Source organism: Phallusia mammillata, chromosome 2, assembly GCF_965637545.1.
Source record: "Phallusia mammillata chromosome 2, kaPhaMamm4.hap1.1, whole genome shotgun sequence".
NCBI classification, from domain to species: domain Eukaryota; kingdom Metazoa; phylum Chordata; class Ascidiacea; order Phlebobranchia; family Ascidiidae; genus Phallusia; species Phallusia mammillata.
This window is the reverse complement of record NC_137253.1, coordinates 18,579,098-18,600,935: the sequence shown is the minus strand read 5'-3', so window position 1 is coordinate 18,600,935 and position 21,838 is coordinate 18,579,098. Positions and strand designations below refer to the sequence as shown.

The window sequence follows — 21,838 nt, the reverse complement described above, 5'->3', positions numbered from 1 at the left end:
TTACTTTTTCCGCTTGTTGTGAACTGCATCATAACTTTATTATTATTTTGAGAAAATTATTCAAAAAAATATAGACCACCTATAATTGTGGCTACAAATTGCTGTCACGCACACAAGTTTATTGGTCGCGCGGCGCGACCGTGCACCCGCATTTTTGCACCCCTGATCTACCATCTGTGTAAATTTCAGCCAAATCCATCAAACATTTGATGGAAAAACGAGTCGGACAAACTTCGGGAAAAAAATACCCATTTTAGGGGGCTAGCAGGGTAAATACTGGGTTTATCAACAAAAACAAAGTGGGATGCACATCTACATAACTATATGTACCATCTGTGTAAATTTCAGCCAAATCCATCAAACATTTGATGGAAAAACGAGGCGGACAAACTTTGGGAAGAAAAAAAAAGAAAAAACAATTTGAGTAAAATCAATATGTGTCCCCTTCAGGAAAGGGGACCCATAACAAAGTGGGATGCACATCTACATAATTATATCTACCATCTGTGCAAATTTCAGCCAAATCCATCAGGAAAAACGAGTCGGACAAACTTTGGGAAGAAAATAACCCATTTTAGGGGGCTAGCGGGGTAAATACTGGGGTTATCAACAAAAATAAAGTGGGATGCACATTTACATGACTATATCTACCATCCGTGTAAATTTCAGCCAAATCCATCGAACATTTGATGGAAAAACGAGAAGCAAAATGAAAGAAAAAGAAAAGAAAATCAATATGTGTCCCCTTCAGGGAAGGGGACCCATAAAAACATATGTGTCCCCAAATAGGAGATCTAATAAGTTGACCCATAAAAATTGTCATAAATTTGTTTGTTTGAATACCTGATCTATTTTGGTGGATATTTGAAAGAATTCTTTGAACATATTGGTAGCTTAGCCGTTCCAAAGTTTGGTGTTTTGCAACTTCCACAGTGGTACATACTGAGCTTTCTCCATGAAGAAAGAATGAAAAAGAAAATGAAAATCTATCACTGCAACAAGAAAATAAAAAATATTATTTTACGGCCACCTTGTGGTAGAGACGGGGAAACCAACAAACCAGTAGAAAGTATTAACAATTGCTCGTTTTATTGGTTAAGTTTGAAAAAAACTAGAAAGGTAGCTTGATGGGTATAGCCCAGGGGTGCACAACCTTTTCGCCATGACATCCGCATCACAGATCTTTATTTCACCAACGGTCACCAATTGCCTGGTTGCTTTGTTTTTAAATTACTAATGTAAAAAATACTTATATATTATATATATACAATCCATAGGCGTCGATTTAGGAGTGACCTCTTAAACCTCTTAAAAAAACAGGGGGGACAACTGACAACATATGTATTGTCTCCCCTGTTTTTGTTTAAAATAAATTATTGCCAAAAAGACCACATACACGCCTATGGCGTAAAGTAGTTGAAGGTCACAATCAATGATAAACGCAAGTGTCTCGTGGTTTGCTACGCAACGTAATAGTGGTTGCAGTAACAATCGGCATTGTTATGTGATTGTTAGTTGTTTTATCTTCAGTACAGGCTGGTTGTTGCTGTATGTTAACTGCAGGAATGACTAGTCAAACAAATATACAGGCATTTATCCAGCCAAAAAGTAAGTGTGTCAAAGAAGACGTTTTTTATTGAATGTTGAGTTATTTTAAATTCGTCATTCGGAGTCAACTTCAGGATATGGACAATAACTGACATCTGTGTAAATTTGAATAAATTTGAAGCACTCTTTCTTGACCAAACACTTGTAACAAACCAGCGTTAGACAAAAAAAAAGAAAAAAAATACAGACAAAAACAATATGTGTCACTTTCATGGAAGGGGACCCATAAAAACTAGAAGGGTGGCTTTCTAATATATTCCATTTTATATTTTCTTTCTTCTATTTACCAATTCACTGTACACATCAATGTTACGGTTATTTTTAGATTCTTGAGGGCAAATTATTTGAAAGCATTAACCCAACTCAAAAAAGTTTTGTACGTATTCTTTTTGCATCATTATTGTCATATAATTACAAAAACAGTAAAAAAGAACAAAAAAAATTCTTTCAATTTAATCTCTTTGAGTCTAGATATTGTCGTCCAAAGTCAGTTTTAGACACAAGTTTTCCAAAAAAGTCTTAACAGTTGTATTACAGACACATAAATTAAAAAGCAATTACCTACAAAGGTGTATACATAACAAATTGTTTTTCACTTAACTTTGTTTCGCAAAACGAGTACCATTGACCTGTAGTAACATCTCACGGTGCAGTGAGACGCCGAAAGACTATTTGACGTTTTGAGACTGTTTTCAATAGCACACAGTCCTAAGTGTTAAAAATACCATTTTGCCTAATTTATACATTACTTAAGTATGGAATCTTGAATTGATTGGTCAAAAATAAAGAAGCTACATTATGATGAAAAATCGTTTTTAATTGTGTTTGTAATACCTTCTAAACACCGAAAAACTGTCTCGTAAAATATCTGTCCGGCCGTCAAGCTGAGTACCCCCCTCTGCACTAAAACGCCTTAATCATAAACCAGTAAATTACTCCCTTGGGACTTCTGTCTGCCTGACAGTGTACACATATTATGGGCTGCAAAGGTTAATGTTTGGCCGATTAAGGCAAAATTTTAATACTAAATGAATACCCTACTGCAAACGACTGTCTAAAATTTCAGCACATTAGGGCGTGTATTTCTGGTCTAGAACTAAAACCAATTATTTCGGGGTTTAAGGGGTGAAAAATGGTTGAATCTCATAAAACATTAGAAAAATCCTTACTTTACATTGCACCAACCAACGAACCATTAAACTTCTAGATGATGTACTTTAGTCAGTACAGCAGTTTTTTGACAAAAATACGTGACCAAACCAGCGCTAGACAGAAAAAGAAAAAAGAAAAAAGAAATCTGGACAATAACAATATGTGCCCCCTTATGGAAGGGAACCCATAATTAGTTGGTAGCATTCTTACCAAACATCTTCCTCAGTGTCTCTGCCAAAGGGCTTTATAAACCATCGACCAACTCTGACAAATCCTTCATTTAACAAACACCTAAAAACATTATTTTAAGGTTAGAACTAATTTTAACAAAGTTCAATTAAGATAATTTAAAATTACTAGTGCTAGGTTAATGTCTGTTTTTACCAGGGAGTCGAACCGAAACTGAACCCGAACTCGGTTTGAGGAGTTATTTTCATTAAACCCGAACCGAACCGCTAATTACGATTTTGTAAACCCCATATTTTGTTTGGCGTTGGACCCGCACCGGAACTGAACCAGTAAAAAATGCAGTCTGGTTTAAATTTTGTGCACGGGCAAAAAAATCAAAATCACTGCACAGGCAAAATTCTTTTGGAGTTTGATAAGGATAGGTAGATGATGGGTAGAATAAACCGGATAATTTTTTTCACTTGGTTTTGTTTATCAGGGTTCGGACCGGATAATTTGCTTACATCAAAACAAAACCCGAACCCGAAAATATACATTTTTAACTAGAAAAGTGGCTTTCTGATATACTTCCATTTTATATATTCTACATGATATTTACCAATTTACTACTATACACAATTTTATCTACATATAGGATTGTTTTTGCAAGCAAAAACGAATGGGTCCCCACATGCGTGTTCATGCGGATTTACGGTAAACGTATGTTGCGGTGATTTTTAGATTCTTAAGGACAAATTTTTTACAAAGCATTAACTTAACTTTAAAAGTTCTTTTTCATATTCTTTTTGCATCATTATTGTCATATCATTACAAAAAAATGGTGAAAAAAGAACGGGGAAAATACTTTCAATTCAATCTTTTGCTTTGACCTTGATATTGTCGTTCAAGTTCAGTTTTTAAACACAAATTTTCCTTTTTAAACACAAAAGCCTGAACTGTTATAATAGACGAGTGGTTCCCAAACTGTGGGCCATGGTCCAGTACTGGGCCACCAAGACATTTTCAATGGGCCACAGAGCCATTTGAACAGATTCTACTGTTTTGTTATACTGTAGATATTATGCACTTTGTTTTGAAAAACATAATATTTGCAAAGAATTCCGAATCTTGTAGCCAAATTTCAGGAGCATGTATCTCCTTAAAAACTAGAAGAGTGGCTTTCTGATATACTTCCATTTTATATATTCTAAACGATATTTACCAATTTACTATACACATCATTTGATCTACACATATGATTGTTTTTGTAAACAAAAACTAATGGGTCCCCACACGCGCGTTTGTGCGGATTTACAGTAAACAAATGTTGCGGTGATTTTTAGATTCTTAAGGACAAATTTTTAGAAAGCATTAACCCAACAATAAAAAAAATTGTTCGTATTCTTTTTGCACTATTATTGTCATGTAATTACAAAAACATTAAAAAAACGTAACAAAGACTTAAATCTAATCTCTTGCTTTGACCCTGATATAGTCCTCCAAGGTCGGGTTTTGAACACAATTTTTTTAGAAAGCTGTAACAGTTGTTTTGCAGAGATTTTAAATTAAAAAGCAATTTGCTACAAGTGTATACATAACAAATTGTTTTTCATTTAACTCTGTTTTGCAAAACGAGTACCATTGACCTGTAGTAACCTCTCAGGGTGCACACGCCAAACGACTGTTTGACCTTTTGACACCGTTTTCAAAAGCTCGCCGTCATTCGTGTTCAACAATACTGTTAAGCCTATTTTATACATGCCTTGAGTATTGACTCCTAAATTAAATGTCAAAAAAACGCTAAGTTATGAAGAAAGTTCTGAGCTGTATTTGTAATACCGACTAGTTGACCTTAAGTAACCCGTGATCATGCGGCGGCCAACCTGACAACGAGCATTTAAAAAAATATTTATTTGGCAATAAAGTCAAGTTAATTTTTTCATCTTAACTTTGATTAACAAAGTTTTTCTTGACATATACAAAACCGAAGCATGGTTATTAGGTTTAAATCACGTCATAGGTGTAAAACCTTCGCCAAAACTAAAAATGTGAGTGATAACTTAATAAAACGAAATAGCATTGCTGTGCAAAACAGCTGATTGCTAATCACTGAAACGACGTCTCGTAAAACATCTGTCCGACGTCAAGCTGAGCCCTCCCGCTATCGTAAACCAGTGAGTTACTCTCTTGGTACTTCTGCCTACAGTGTCTTTCTTGACCAAACGAGCGTTAGACACATTTACGTTTCGGGGGCCTGTGGGTGAACCTCTGGGTCATACGGGGTCAAAATTAACATGGACCATCTTTAGACCAATATCTATAATAAGTGTAAATTTGAAAAAGTTTGAACCATTCTTTCTTGACCAAAACGTGGGAACAATAGCCGCGCTAAAAATTTCACGTTTTGGGGGGCTGTGGGTGAACCAAGGGATCAAACGGGGTCAAACTTTACATGGACCATCTTTAGACCAATATCTGTAATGTGTGTAAATTTGAAAAAGTTTGAACCATTCTTTCTTGACCAAAACGTGGGAACAAATCTGCGTTAGACGGAAAAAAAGAAAAAAAGAAAATGAGAAAAAAAGAAAAAAAGAAAAAAAAATACGGACAAAAACAATATGTGTCCCCTTCAGGGAAAGGGGGACCCATAAAAACCTGAACCGGACACGAACCCTGAAAAACAAAACCAAGTGAACCCGAACAAAACCTGAACCCGTATGACAAGCGGTTCGACTCCCTGGTTTTTACTCCTGCACTTGATCAATTTTGATCAAATTTGCTGCCTTTAGTTAATACAATTCTTTTTTCAATGCACTTCTGTACACAATCAATATTACAAATTTTATTTCTACTTCAAACAAAGTTGTCATTCCAGTATTCATCAACAAAATTCTGCCATTGTCTAGTGTTAAACTACATAGGTTACTCTTTGTATAATTGCGTTTTACATTGTGTTTTTTGACGATTACCACATACACCATTTGCCAGACTTACAATGGATACACATTTTGTCCCAAACTTAACTGGGTCTCATCTATTGGCACTTTGCAACATAATTGTGCAATTAGTCACATGTGTATCAAATGTAGATCAGCAACTTCACAACATGGCACACATGCCACATACATTGGCTACACATTGCACACAGTCCAGCTCATTGTGCATGCCCTCAAGTCCAAAGAAAAACCCAAACTCAGAAACCTTGGTTGAAGTGAAAAAGCTTCTCTGCTTAAGAACTACTGTTCATAATGAATCTTTAGTTATTTGCTGCAGAACAAATCATTCGTGACTGTGTTTCACAAATTGCAATGTGTTCATGGTGACCTGCTGTAACCTACCCCTATGAGGTAGCCAAGCAGAAACAAACCACTAATGACCTTTTACCAAGATTTCAATGACACATTTTCTGTTGTATTCAATCAAAAGTTTTGCCAGACAGAACCTTGTTTACAAACACATGGGCCTACTCTCATTGGAAAACATACAAGCACATAAACTACTGTACATTGCGACAGAGTAGCAAGACCAACATATGGTGTTTGCTATCCCTTCACAGTGTGGGGAAATGGAGCAGCTCCATGGCAGGAAAACAGTCCTACTCACATTTGTCCGATAGGTGGACAAAAAAATCAAAACTAACTAGAAGGGTGGCTTAGCACATATTGCCCTTGCATATACACTATAACCTATTTTACAACATTGATATATTTCCTATGCTTATTTTATATTGGGTCCCATACCATTCACTGTCTTTTATAACCTTAGTTGTTTCTGCAAGCAGAAACTCATGGGTCCCCACACATGCAAAGTTGTAAATAATGTATTTCAAGAGAGAACCATGTAAAAGTTTAGTGTTGTAAGGTAAAACGCAGTGATCGGGACTGGGCTTAAATATTAATACTATGTAGAGTACAAACTATATAAATTTAGATTCACCCCAGGTATTGTTTGAAGTATGTCCTATTTAACGTTCTTTTTCAAAGAAACGAAGGAGTAAATAGTGGCATAATGGGGTAAAACAAAAAATGAATAGCAAATTCTACAAGCTGTCCAATTTTCATTCAATTCAAACATTGTGAAAAGGGTTACACATTTTAGAGATTAGTTGGTTAAGTTGTGGTGCTACAGGGCAAAACATAACATTTGAGGACTTAGTATGTTTAATAAACTTTGCAAATTTCATATAGTTAGGACGTTTTTTAAAAGTTCATTTATTTTAGGGAGCTAGTTAAGTAAATGTTGGGGCTACAAGGTAAAACACATCAATCGAAACCTACAAATAGCATAGTCCACATACTACCCAAATTTTATCCAATCCCGACACTGTTCAAAAAACTGACCCATTTTAGGGGGCTAGTAGGGTAACTAATGGGGTCCGACACACAAACTAAAAAAATATGAAACCTCAATGGCTCAATCATCAGTACTGCAAAATTTCAGCCCAATCCGCCAATGTTAAAAATTTCGACCACTAGAGGTGTTTTGAGCAACAACCGTTAATGTTTCTGACGTCATAGGGTTGTTAACAACCTCTTAACTGCCATGGCACAAAAATGTTCACCAAGCAATCCACAAGGTCACAAGCGAGTAACATACAACTGGTTGCCCTTGTAACACTATTGAGCAACAGAAATCTTTCATTTGTGGTGCCCAGTAACATACAAATACGGTTTACACTTTGGGGGCTTGTGGGGTAAATGTTGGGGCTACAGGGTTGAACACACCAATCGACATAGTTATAAATGGCATACTCTATAAGCTATCCAAATTTCAGCCAATTCTGACACTGTTTACAAACTCACCCATTTTAGGGGGTAGCGGGGTAAATACTAGGGTTATTTGGACAAACAAAGTGGGATGCACATCTACACAACTTTATCTACCATCTGTATAAATTTCAGCCACATCCATCAAACATTTGATGGAAAAACGAGTCGGACAAACTTTGGGAAGAAAATAACCCATTTTAGGGGGCTAGCGGGGTAAATACTGGGGTTATCAACAAAAACAAAGTGGGGTGCACATCTACATAACTATATCTACCATCTGTGTAAATTTCATCCACATCCATCTAATATTTGATGGAAAAACGAGTCGGACAAACTTTGGGAAGAAAATAACCCATTTTAGGGGGCTAGCGGGGTAAATACTGGGGTTATCAACAAAAACAAAGTGGGATGCACATCTACATAACTATATCTACCATCTGTGTAAATGTCAGCCAAATCCATCAAACATTTGATGGAAAAACGAGTCGGACAAACTTTGCTGAGAAGAAAAAAAACAAAAAAACATTTGAGTAAAATCAATATGTGTCCCCTTCAGGGAAGGGGACCCATAATTATTGCACTGGGATAACATAACGACACTTAGGTGGACATGTATGTTTGTTCGTCTTGAGCGTGCGCTACAATACCATTTGAATAACAATGCACAAGGGCATTAGTGTCAAATTTTAGTCTTTGTTACTTATTTATTTTTATTGACCAACGAGTTTGTTCAAAAACATTCAGAAAAGATGATAGTAGTACAGTGTAGTTTCAATTAAAACCACAAAAGGTCTTCTCAAGTAAAGTGTAAATCTAAGCTGAGCAAGTACTGCACAGTAGTATTTTTGTTTGCATTTCTGTGCGGGTAAGTAGGTTTCCTGTTTTTTGTCGCTCTGAATGTAACGTGATTTTATAAAGTCACCCAGGCTATTTGACGTTTAGTTTTATTGTTGGCCTAACCACCTTGATAGATGCATTTCTCAGCTAAAATCATAAATGTCCAAACAGCTTTCAACAAACTTAGTAGGTGGGAGGGGGTTCAATAGACATTATTAAATTTGGTTAACACCTTATGTGGGAAAAGTTCAATGTTATACAAGTGAAATTCAGTGGGTTTATTTTTATAATCTTGTTACGTAGAGCAACTTTTTTTTTTCTTGCACTGGACAAGTACCTAACATGTTACAGCTATATTCCAGTGAGAACATTGTCTGGTGGCAAGCATGGTCATGAATAAAGCAGTAACCATTTCCGGCCATAAACCAATCAACCAAACTCATTGCTTCTTGGGAAATTAAGTGTCTATTAGCAGTGGGGCAAAATGTACTAGTGATGTTTATCTTAGCAGATGTTGTGATTAAGTTTTTTTTTCTTAAAAAAGTTTGTGCAAGCAAATATGGGAGATGGTTGTTAAAACTGAGAAGAAAAAGTAAAGAGCAACTTTCTCACTCAGAACACCATGTAACACACTGCGGCTGAAATTGTGCAATCATTCACCTATGTTTTGAAAAAAACTTAACCCATGCCTCTCATGTTTTGAGAAAAACATTTGTCTCTACAGGTATATGCATAAGGCGGCAATTGGCAGAAATTCTTGCATACTATATGTATCATCTCTGATTTTTGTAAAAACATATTTTGAAGTTATCCGGTTTCAAATACTATGCTACACACTTACAGCACCCTTAAAAACCCTTACTCACCTTTCAACCAAGTTATGAATTGCTTTAAACAGCAAAGAACGACATTCATAAGAAAGACCTTCTTCCCAACAACCACTGCTTTCATCTAAAAATACAAGTCAACACTAAAATGTTTGGGCTGAAACCAACATGCAGATAAATCTGGCTAAACCAATTTAATAGGCCCAAAACATTCCGTTTACCGCTGCATGATAACAGGGAGTCATTACCAAGTGCCTTCAACCTTTGGTATTGGCTTATCTAAAAACGGAGCAGTATTTTCTATCTTTTGTTGCTGAAAATAGAAAGAAATTCTCTTTAGTTAAAATTATATTTTCTCAGACAGCGCAAAACATGACGTCATGCTCCCTAAATATCGTGGCTACGGTGCAATCGCACAAGTGTTTTGAAAAAACAGTTACAATGCATTGCATATACACTCTTTAACTGACATATACTATATCCTATTTACCAATTTAATGTACACATCATTTGATCTACACATAGGATTGGTTTTTCAAGCAAAAACGAATGGGTCCCCACATGCGCGTTTGTGTGGATTTACGATTAACAAATGTTCCGGTTATTTTTAGATTCTTAAAAAAAAACATTCAGAAGGCATTAACCCAACTTTAAAAGTTTTGTCTGTATTCTTTTTGCATCATTATTGTCATATCATTACAAAAACAGTCAAAAAGAACGGGAAAAATACTTTCAATTTAAACTTGTGCTTTGACCTTATTGTTGTTCAAGGTCAGTTTTTAAAAACAATTTTCCAAAATGAAAATGTGTGTGATAACTTAATAAAATGACATGGCATTGCTGCGCAAAAACAGCTGATTTCTAATCACTGAAACAACTGTCTTGTTAAACGTCTGCCTGGCCGTCAAGCTGAGCACTTGCCTTAATCGTAAACCAGTGATTTACAAACTTTAGGAGGATCAAATTTGGATCAATAACTAACATCTGTGTAAATTTGAATAAATTTGAAGCACTCTTTCTTGATCAAATGCACATAACAAACCAGCGTTAGTAAGAATCAAATATTTTGGGGTTGAAGGAGTGAAAATGGGTAAATCTTTTATGAAGGTACAAAATTCTTTAAAATACCTTACAATGCACCAAACAACAAAGCATAAAACTCCCAGCTCATGTACTTTAGTCAATACAACCGTTTTTTTTTAAAATACGTTTTGGAGGCCTGTGGGTGAACATCTGGGTCATTTGGGGTCAAACTTCAAGAAGATCAAGTTTGAATCAATATCCAACATCTGTCCAAATTTAAATAAATTTGAAGCACTCTTTCTTGGCCAAACGCATATAACAAACCAGCGTTAGACAAACAAAAGAAAAAACAAGAAAAAAAATCGGACAAACCCAATGTGTGTCCCCTTCAGGGAAGGGGACCCATAATTAGGCCAAGCATTGGCAGGTTACCAATTACGTGAACCTAAACCCTGTGGTTTGACTACCTGCGATTTAACATTTATGACCACCATTGTGTGTTTGGTGGGTCAAAAACAATATAACAGTAAATGTTTTTAACCATTTGTTACATTTAACATTGTTCAAAACTCAATACAGTTTGATACTTTGAATTTAGAGCAGTTGGCACTTAGCAAGAAATTAATATCAGTGTCTTCTTGCCGGAACATCAGTTTTGTAATTTTGCCCCATTGAACTCTTCATTTAAAAGCTTGTTATATGAATATTGGCAATTATATGAGCCAATAAATATTAATGCACATGACTTTGAGATAACGACATCCTGTTATCATTCAGCGATAAACAGTATGTCTATTTAATCTCCTATAACTTTTCAAAGAGGGGGGTTCAGGAAATATTTGCATGTAATTGATTTAAGAACAACTACACTTGACAGTCTAACAAAAGTCAATTTGAACTTTAAACTGTTGCATCAGGGTAGACCCAGACAAAATTAGAAAGGAGGGGTCAGTTAAAGTTGTGCACAGATTGGTAGACTTCACTACCATATCCTCACGGATATGCGATAACCGGTATGTGATTAACCGGATTTGTCTGTACTTTCAAAACTTTGTGCCATATGGTTACTGTTCAAAAAAATTATTCCGTTTGGGATTTTACTGTCCTTGTAATGGTAAAACAAATTGTCAGCAACTAACCAGAAAGGTGGCTTTCTGATATACTTCCATTTTATATAATCAATAACTTATATTACCAATTTACTATACACATCATTTAATCTAAACATATGATTGTTTTTGTAAACAAAAACGAATGGGTCCCCACACGCGGATTTACAGTAAATAACTGTCGCGGTGATAAAGCATTAACCCAACAATAAAAAAAAATTTGTCCATATTCTTTTTGCTTCATGTATTGTCATATAAATACAAAAACATTAAAAAAGAACCAAACAAATACTTTCAATTTAATCTCTTGCTTTGGCCCAGGTATTGTCGTCCAGGGTCAGGTTTCAAACACAATTTTTACAGTTGTGTTACAGACACTATGACAGTTGTGTTACAGACACTATGAATTAATGAATTAAGCAATTTGCTACAAGCGTATACATAACAAATTGTTTTTCACTTAAGTTTGTTTCGCAAATCGAGTACCATTGACCTGTAGTAACCTATCGTGGTGCACACGCTGACCGACCAGTTGACCTTTTGACACCATTTTCAATAGCACGCTGTCCTTAGTGTTCAACAATACCGTTTTGCCTAATTAATACAAGACTTAAGTATTGATTCTTAAATTGATTGTCAAAAAAACGCTACGTTGTGACGAAAAAAAAGTTTTGAACCGTGTTTCTAATACCTACAAGTTGACCTTTAGTGACCCGTGGTCATGCGGCGGCCAAGCTGACAAAGAGCATTTCAAAAATAGTTTATTTTTTCATCTTTAAGTTGATCAACAAAGTTTTGCTTGACATATACGAAACTGAAGCACGTTTATCCAGTTTAAATCTCGTCATAGTTGGAAAACCTTCGTCAAAACTAAAAAAGTGTGTGATAACACATTGCTGTCCCAAAACAGCTGATTTGTAATTACCGAAACGACTGTCTCGTAAAACGTTTGTCCGACGTCAAGCTGAGCCCTCCCACGAAGCATTCCTTCTTTACCAAACGAGCATTACAAACCAGCGTTATACAGAAAAAAGAAAAAAAATACGGACAAAAACAATATGGGCCCCCTTCCCTCTATGTTCAAGAACTCAAACTCAAAGCCCAACAAACTTATCAGAAGAAAAACGGTATGTCTGAAATAATATTTAGTTGGCAATTGCAACACGTTGCTGTAGCGTTTATCATTGGTTTAGCACCGTTAAGAAATGTTTCGTCAAATTGTTGCGGCTTCATATCATCTTATATAACCATTTGTTACAACACATTTACATTGTACACAACAATGGCCAAACATTCACTGGCAGACAATTGTGTTTTTTACGTCATAAACAAGACACTAATCAAAACAAGTTGCAGTTTTAAGCCACGATACGTGACTGAATCGCCAGTACACTTGTTAAAAGGCAAAAATGTTCCTAAGTTTCTTCAGATTTTACATATTTCATTCGATACCGCTATAAACTAACCAAAATTTCCACGGCGACCGCCACCGTGCTTTACAAACCCAAGGTAGCGGCGCCATCCCGCCACCGCCTTCTCGGCACCTATGTCTTCAACAACAACAACCAGTACCTTTCAAACCCCTTTGTCGAGATATCTCATCAACACTTGGCTCTTCACCCCACCAAAATATCCACAGTTCTTTTTCTAGGTGCTCCTGGAAAAAGAGGTTCACAGTAAATTACTTCTCCTAATTTTTACGAAATTGTTTTTAAACTAGAATAGTGGTTTTCCTATATCAGGGATGGCGAACCACTGACCCGCGGGTCACAAAGTGACCCACTACGTGAATTCCAGTGACCCACTTGTAGTTTTAAAAATTTATACTGATTACTATAGGTAGGGTTACCAGACTTCCAAGATTAAAAAGCAACACAACAGTTAAATTAAAACCCTTCGCCAGATTGCCTATTGTCTTAAAATATAGATTGTTGAGTCAATTGTGAGGCAACAGATATGTTTATTTAAATGTACAACAACGATTTGTTGTAACTTTGTTGACGATGTTCGGTTCAACATATTCATGCGAATGCTTGTTTTCACACATGAATTTGGTAAAATCAAGTGCCAGGAATCGTCTTAGCTCAGATATGACTGCTGCGTGCATTAAGCTGAAAACTACCTATGGGATTGCAAGACTTGCAGAGAAGCGCCAGCAACAAGCATCTTAGCATTGACATTGACACATAAAAAAAATATGTGACCCACTTTGTTTTCTTTCCGAATTATGATCTCATGTATGACCCATTCAACTAAAAAGGTTCGCCATCCCTGTCCTATATATTGCCAGTTTATATATACTACATCATATTTAACGATGTATCACATATACCAGTGCTCTTCAACCGGTGTGCACGGTGCACCCTAGGGTGCACCAAAATATGCATGGGGTGCACCAGTACCAAAGGGTATACAAGGGTGCATCACAAACTTTTAATGAACCATTCATATTTGACCTTCAGGATATTAGCAAAAGGGTGTAGGTTTCAATTGATGTATAAATGAACCTCTGTATTCTTTTAAATGTTGATGTCTAACACTTTCAGTCCGGTCAACGTATATCTACTTCAAAAGACGCTTTGCGCACAGTGCAGATTGACATTAATTTACGTCAAAAGTTTTGACTTTAGGTAAAAAGGAAGAGCACTGACATATTTATAACATAATTGTTTCTGCAAGCATAATCTAATGGGTGCATATGCGATTTGGTAACAGTAAAAATAGGGCACAATCATTGTTAAACTGGAATAGTGGTTCTCCTATATTCCATTTTACAGAAACTGTGCCATATTTACACACCATTCATTATAATTGTAAGGGATACATGCAAAACTGTGTGATACAACAATTGCATAACTAGAATAGTGGTTTTCCTATATATTGCCAGTTTATATATACTACATCATATTTAACGATGTATCACATATACCATTTACTACATTTATAATGGATATATATTTGGCATTGGGTCCCTATCTTTTTCCTGGAACTTATAACATAATTGTTTCTGCAAGCATAATCTAATGGGTCCTCACACACATGCATATGCAATTTGGTAACAGTAAAAATAGGGCACAATCATTGTTAGATATTTACCAATTTAACATACACATCATTTGATCTACACATATGATTGTTTTTGCAAGCAAAAACGATTGGGTCCCCACATGCACGTTTGTACGGATTTATGGTAACAAACATCCTGGTTATTTTTAGATTCTTGAGGAAAAACTTTAGCCTTAACCCAACTTTAAAAGTTTTGTCCGTATTCTTTTTGCATCATTATTGTCATATAATTACAAAAAACAGTAAATAAGAACAGGAAAAATACTTTCAATTTAATCTCATGTAGGGTTGGCAAGCCGGTCAATTGCAAGTCCAAGAAAATTTACCACATTTGATTGTTAAAATTAAAAAATAGTATTTGACCGGTCAATTGACAGCACTTTATTTAACCGGTCAAATACTATTTTTAATTTTAACAATCAAACGTGGTAAATTTTCTTGGACTTGCTTTTTGGTTGTTGAAAGGGTAATATATTTCTAATAACCCTCAGGTAGAACAGTTTAGGGCATACTTTTGTATTAATAAGTGCTTTTTAAGCCAATGTAGATGTGTTTTGTTCATTTGAAATAAATCCCATAAGAATTAGGAGATACTTTTCATTTGAAATTAAGATCAGATTTACGTTATGGCAAACTTTGCAAGGTTTACAATGCAATTAAAAAAAATGGATCACTTCTAGCACCGTTTTATCTTAATAAAAATCGGGTGTGATAGGTCCATGAGGGAAGTTAGTTCATTAGTATTTTCTTGGGCATTTTGCAAATGTTGCACATTTTTACTGACCGATAAAAAAATCTAAGTAATTTAAAGCATCTGTGTAAACTTGTAGGTCTACAGTCCTTTTTTCTATAGTAGATCCAAAAAAAATTTGTAGCTATATATTTTGCTTATAAGTGCCCAGAATAGATTTTTGTGGATAAGTTACAGGCCAGTACTTATTGGGATAAAGTACGTACATATCAAGCTTTTGTATGTTCCTTTTTTGGCATGAATGGAGATGTGACAACAGCTTAACAGCATAAATTAAGATTTTAAGCAGGATAAGCGAGTTTTGCAGTTCAATCTCAGTCAAAATTAGACTTTAATCTGATGTATAGAATATTATGAGAATCCAGTTCACAAATGTGATTACTGAATGAAAATTAGAGACACACAGGTGGGGCCATTGATGAAATGAAGCATGCAATGCAGTCGGAAAAGTCTGTAATATAAAATAAACTGAACATCTCCTATTTCACAAACAAATTTACATGAGTTGAAACCTTCATTTCCATTACTTATGGTTTAGCAGAAGATTAAACTTCCAACATTTAACTAAAAATGCGATTTAATAGTGTGTATAGTATTTGACCAATATTTGACCAGTATTTGACCGGTCAATTGACCAGATTTTATTTGACCGGACAAATGCCCAACCCTAATCTCATGCTTTGACCCTGATATTGTCGTTCAAGGTCAGTTTTTAAACACAATTTTCCAAAAGTGAAAATGAGCTTGATAACTTAATAAAACGACATAGCATGGCTGCGCAAAAACAGCTGATTTCTAATCACCAACACGACTGTCTCGTAAAACGTCCGTCCGGACGTCAAGCTGAGCACTCCCGCATAACCTACTGCAAACGAATAACCTACTGCAAACAATTGTTTAACATTTCAGCACATTGGGGCTTGTATTTCTGGCCTAAAACTTATTATTTTGGGGTTTAAGGGGTAAACATGGGTGAATACATTAAAAAGTTACAAAATTCTTTAGAATAGCTTACATTGCACCAACCAACAAAGCATGAAACCCTCAGATTATGTACTTGGGTCAGTACAGCCGTTTTTAATTTTTTTCGTTTTGTGGGCCTGTGGGTGAACCGCTGGGTCGTTTGGGGTCAAACTTCAGGAGGATCAAATTCGGAACAATAACTAACATCTGTGCAAATTTGAATACATTTAAAGCAGTCGTTTTTGACCAAACGCATTTAACAAACCAGCGTTAGACAGAAACGAATATTTTGGGGTTTAAGGGGTGAAAATGGGTAAATCTTTTTTTAAGGTACAAAATTCTTTGAAATACCTTATATTGCACCAAACAAAAAAGCATATAACTCCTAAATAAAGTACTTTAGCAAGTATAGCCGTTTTAAAAATTTCACGTTTTGGAGGGCTGTGGGTAAACCGAGGGATCAAACGGGGTCAAAATTCACATGGATCATCTTTACACCAATATCTATAATGTGTGCAAATTTGAAAAAGTTTGAACCATTCTTTCTTGACCAAAACGTGGGAACAAATCCGCGTTAGAAAGAAAAAAAAGAAAAAACAAAAAAAAATATAGACAAAAACAATATGTGTCCCCTTCAGGGAAGGGGACCCATAATAAGCTACACAAAAAATCATTCTAAACCAGTATTTCTCTGACCTTTTTTGCTCTGCCACCCCCTTTCAAGGTTTTGTAACACAATGCGCCCCCCACCAGAATGTGTTCATACATTTACTAACAAATGTCCTACCAAAAAAACCCTAAAAGTTGTGACTATGGCTCATGTCACCATAAACATTTAAACTGTTTCATGTTTTTTTTTTTTTGGTCAAAAAAGCCAAAGACCACAATCATACAGAAGTATACAATCACAATGTTGTGACAGTTCAAAATCAAACTACAGCGTCGGTAACAATGCTTGACAGAAATCAAATGAAAAAGACGATACAGATAAAATCGTCCCGAATTGGGTTGTGTCTTTGCGACTTCCAAAGGTTGAGAAACGACTTTATGACGTCTTAAAACATCTAGTTTTTATCTTCATGTTCAACATTGTTTGCCTGACATGCACGAAACCAAAGTATCATTTAATCACTTCTAAGATGTAAAAACGCTAAAACTAAAAATAAGTGTGCTAACTTAATAAAATCACATAGCATTACTGAGCTGATGTCTAATCATTTAAAAGATTGCCTCATAAAACGACTATTCATGAGTCAAGCAGCGATCTCCCGCTATGCATTACATCTCCACAATTGTAAACCAGTGAATTACTCCCTTGGGCTTTCCAGTGTATACATATATATTATGGGCTGTGAAGGTAACCATTTGGCCGATTAAGCCAAAATTTTAAATACTGAACGAGTAACCCAGTACAAACAAATGTTCAAAATTTCAGCACAATAGGGATTGTATTTCAGACCTAAATTGAAAAAGCTAAAACCAAATATTTTGGGGTTCAAGGGGTAAAAAATAGCTGAGTCACATTACAAGTTACAAAATTCTTTAGAATACTTTACAAAGCTCCAATCAACAAAGCATGAAACTCCTAGATCATGTACTTCAGTCAGTATAGCCAATTTTAAAAATTACGTTTTGGGAGCCTGTGGGTGAACCACTGGGTCAAACATCAGAAGAATAAGATTTAGATAAATTCCTAACATGTGTGTAAATTTGAATACATTTGAAGCGCCTCTCCTTGACCAAACATGTGGAACATACCTGCATTAAACAGAAAAAAAAATCACAAAAACAATGTTTAGGGAAGGGTACATAATAAACAGATTTATCTGTTATTTTCCAGGTACTCATGCACTACAGTTAAAACTGTTGTCGATCTTTTTTCAGTTTCTGTTTCAAAACTTTTAAAACTAGGGTGGCTCAGCACATATTGCCATTGCACATACACTATAACCTATTTTGAAACGTTAATATATTCACTACACTAATTTTATATTGGGTCCCATATCACCCACTGTCTTTCATAACCTTAGTTGTTTTTTGCAGGCAGAAACTCATGGGTTCCCCACACATGCAAAGGTAAAAACAATGCATTTCAAAAAATAACCATTAGCAAGTTCGCTGTTTTAAGAAAACACTGTGATCAGTTCTTGGCTTAAATAATCATGCTACTAAATATTTAAACTATGTAAATCTGATCAATTCATACATTGTCCTATTTAGTGTTCTATTTACAGGAAAGAAGGGGTAAATAGTGGCAAAATAAAGTAAAACACAACAATCGACACCTATAATTCCACAAGCTGTCCAAATTTCATTCCATTCCAACATTGTTTACAAATTTTACCCATTTTAGGGGTTAATGGGGTATATGGTGGGACTACAGGGTAAAACATGTTTTAACAACTCACCCATTTTAGGGGGCTAGAGGGTAAATATCGGGGCTACAGGGTAAAACAAAACAACTGACACCTATAAATAACAAATTCTACAATCTGTCCAAATTTCAGTTAATTCTGCACTTGTTTAAAAAAAATCACCCATTTTAGGGGGTTAGCAGGGCAACTGATGGGGTTCAACACAAAAGTATAAAATATGAAACCAAAATGACCCAATCAACATTAATGTAAAATTTTATCCAAATTGGCCAATGTTTAAAATTCTGACCACTAGAGGTGTTATTAGCAACATTCATTAACGCTTCTGACGTCATAAAGCTGTTAACACCCCTTCAAATGGCATGTGCAAAAACCTTCACCAAGTAATGCACAAACACAAGTAATATATGTTCTGTTGCCTTTATTATACTACTACACCACAGAAATATTTTTTTGTGGTGCGCAGCAACATACAAAAACATTTTACATTTTGGGGGCTAGCGGGGTAAATAGTGGGGTTATCGAGTCAAACGAAGCAGATGGAACATCTGTATAACTATATCTAACATCTGTGAAAGTTTCATCCAAATCCACCAAAGATTTCATGCCAAAAGTGCATGGACAAACTTCACCGAAAAAAAAAAAACTGAGTGAAATCAAGCTGCGTCGCCTTCAGGGACCCATAATAATTGGTTAACTTACACACGAAAATCTGCCACCACAGTAAACAGCTTTGTAATGGTAGATTGTTTTTTCAGAAAAAAAGTCATCTTAATTACATACAGTTTAGCCAACCTGGTTGGTAACAGCAGCGGAAGATTTTTTGGGTGAACGTCTCCACACAGCTAGTATGTCAGAAGCCAAGCACTCAGTAAATGAGGTTAGGATAGGGTCTTCGTTGGTTCCTGCAGCCAATGAAGAAAATTTCCGCCACTTTATTCCACTAAGATCAGCCTACATAAAGTATAGTCACAGCTCAAAAGTCACAAAAAGTACATGCAACATTGTTACACAGGTTTACCAAGGAAAAAATAGTTGAGTGGCAATCATCCAAACGAGCTCCATTTGCAAAAGAGCCGGCAGAAGTCATAGTGTCTTAACTTTGTGAGCTAAACTCCATTAGCTATGTCCCGGTCTGCAGCTTGACTGGAAAATGTGCAAAGGTGCAACAAAGCACAGAAATTGTTACATTACAACAAAATCCTAGGAAATACAGTATCTCAACTTTAGCAGGTTGGAGCTGCCAGAAGATGAGGTAATGTAGCATCCACTTGCTATCAGGATTCTAAGAAACATACATCTAATAGCTTTTTTTCATTTTCTTTTAAGATATAAATACACATCAGCAGCCATAGATAATAACTTAATGTCATGCGATATTTGCAACATGACATAAGCTTCTAATTATAAAAAGTGCCAAAGAAAAATTGCAGCAAACAGCTTTACAGTATCACTGGAAGTCAAATATATTGTGACTGATCAAACAACAACCATAACTTAGAATAAAAAATAGCATTTAAACACAATTTTTACTGAAAAAAAAATCTAAGGTTATGTTTTTTTTAAAAAGTTATCTATATGAAACAAATAAATCACTTCTAAATGAGCAACATGATACTTATAATCAGGGTTGCCATACCGTCTGTATTTCTAAGATTTGTCCTTATTTTGAAGGGCAATGTCTTAGAAATAATTGTTGTCCTTATTTGTAAGAAATGTCCTTGTTTTTGACTTGAGTCCTTATTTTGTCTTATTTTCAACAATTACAAGGAACAAACTTGACAGTCAAATCCATGCTACAAAAAAAGTAATCCAAGACTTGAGCTGGTCGTAACATGCACGTATTTTCTACAAACAAAAAGTTGCTGGAACAGATTTTGTTTCGTTTCGTATAAAAATTTAATTTTTCGGTTGTCCTTATTTTGGAGTGCATGTCGATGGCAACCCTGCTTATAATATTATTCTTAAATATCAGAACTAGAATTCCAAAAAATATAAAAAGATAACAGAAAAAGCATACAATCAGCTTTTTACCCTAAAAATTTTAAGACTTTTACGATTTTTGGGTTCTCCTCGAGATTTCTGGCATTTCCCAGGAAAATTACCTTCCCAAATCCCAGGAAATTTGTTTCAAAATCCCAGGAACAGACACTCAAGCAAAAACATGTTTTTGTGTATAATTTTGTAAAAATATGATACCTTTTCCAGCTTTTAGTCACTGAAATACGGCGTTTTATATTTTTTTATGATAAAGTAGGTGTTTTTCAAACAAGACCGTAACTGGTCCCGGGATTTAAAAATCTGGGAAAAAGGGGAACCTTTATGGAAAAAACTATAAAAACTGTGTCAACGAATCCAGTTACATGCAACTTTCTTTTGAATTTAAGGCCAAAGATTTAGTTAAATCTAGGTATCCTTCCAGTATTCTTCAAGAGCTGGGGTCTCCAACCTTTTTGGCGAAATCACCCGCTTTCAAAGTCACAGGCTCAAAATCGCCCCCATACGAGATTGTTATTTGTATAAAAGTTCTGCCTTTTGAGCAGATGTGAGTGGTTAGATTCACCTAGCAATATGAAAGCTTTAGGTAACAGTTAAAACCGAGTTTAATTGCTACTACAACACGCAAGGTCCATTTCATGCAATTCATCTAATGCACGGGTGTCCAACCTTTTTGGTCAAAGGGCCACATGCGGTTGGTGAATAATTGCGCGGGCCACTTAAGTGTTACTGCTAATTTGTAATCTTAGAAACGGCTGTTTTATAATTTATAATTAAAATGCTGTTACCGGAATTCTTATCTTAGAAATGTGTATTATCCTCGTTTACAGTTATAAGAACAATAAACACACCAGGATATAGTAAAGTCTACAAAGTTTTTACTACCTGTACGTTTTTACTCAACATTTCAATGTAAAGTTTGGCCCTGTTTTTCTCTAATAAGTTTGGCAAAATTTGGTGAGATGGACGACGAAGCAATGCGAAGCGAGTTTTCCATGGCTGTCAGAAATTACTGATCTTACAGGGGATTTTAAATCACATGTCCCCCTTCTTGGTGTATTCAGTTAGCGTTACTTACTTTTCGTTTTCTATTTGGCATAATCTATATCACTGCAGAGTGCACAAGATATTTCACTGCTAAATGTGTTTTGTGCGAGTCTCTGTTATCTGATGTACCTCAATGAAGAAATAT

General features: G+C 35.5%; 1 protein-coding gene across 1 annotated transcript in view; it reads right to left on the bottom strand.

Moving 5' to 3' along the window:
- The window catches only part of LOC145215216 (mediator of RNA polymerase II transcription subunit 13-like), a 46,861-nt gene extending 26,900 nt beyond the window's left edge, over positions 1–19,961 (bottom strand). The window contains exons 1-6 of the mRNA XM_080083890.1: positions 19,670–19,961; positions 19,444–19,602; positions 13,066–13,150; positions 9,401–9,485; positions 2,971–3,051; positions 844–992 (exon numbers count right to left, since the gene is read on the bottom strand). Coding sequence (XP_079940016.1) covers positions 844–992; positions 2,971–3,051; positions 9,401–9,485; positions 13,066–13,150; positions 19,444–19,602; positions 19,670–19,738 — 628 coding nt within the window. The 5' untranslated portion in view covers positions 19,739–19,961. The remainder of the gene's footprint in view (positions 1–843; positions 993–2,970; positions 3,052–9,400; positions 9,486–13,065; positions 13,151–19,443; positions 19,603–19,669) is intronic.
- Positions 19,962–21,838: the final 1,877 nt, after the last annotated feature.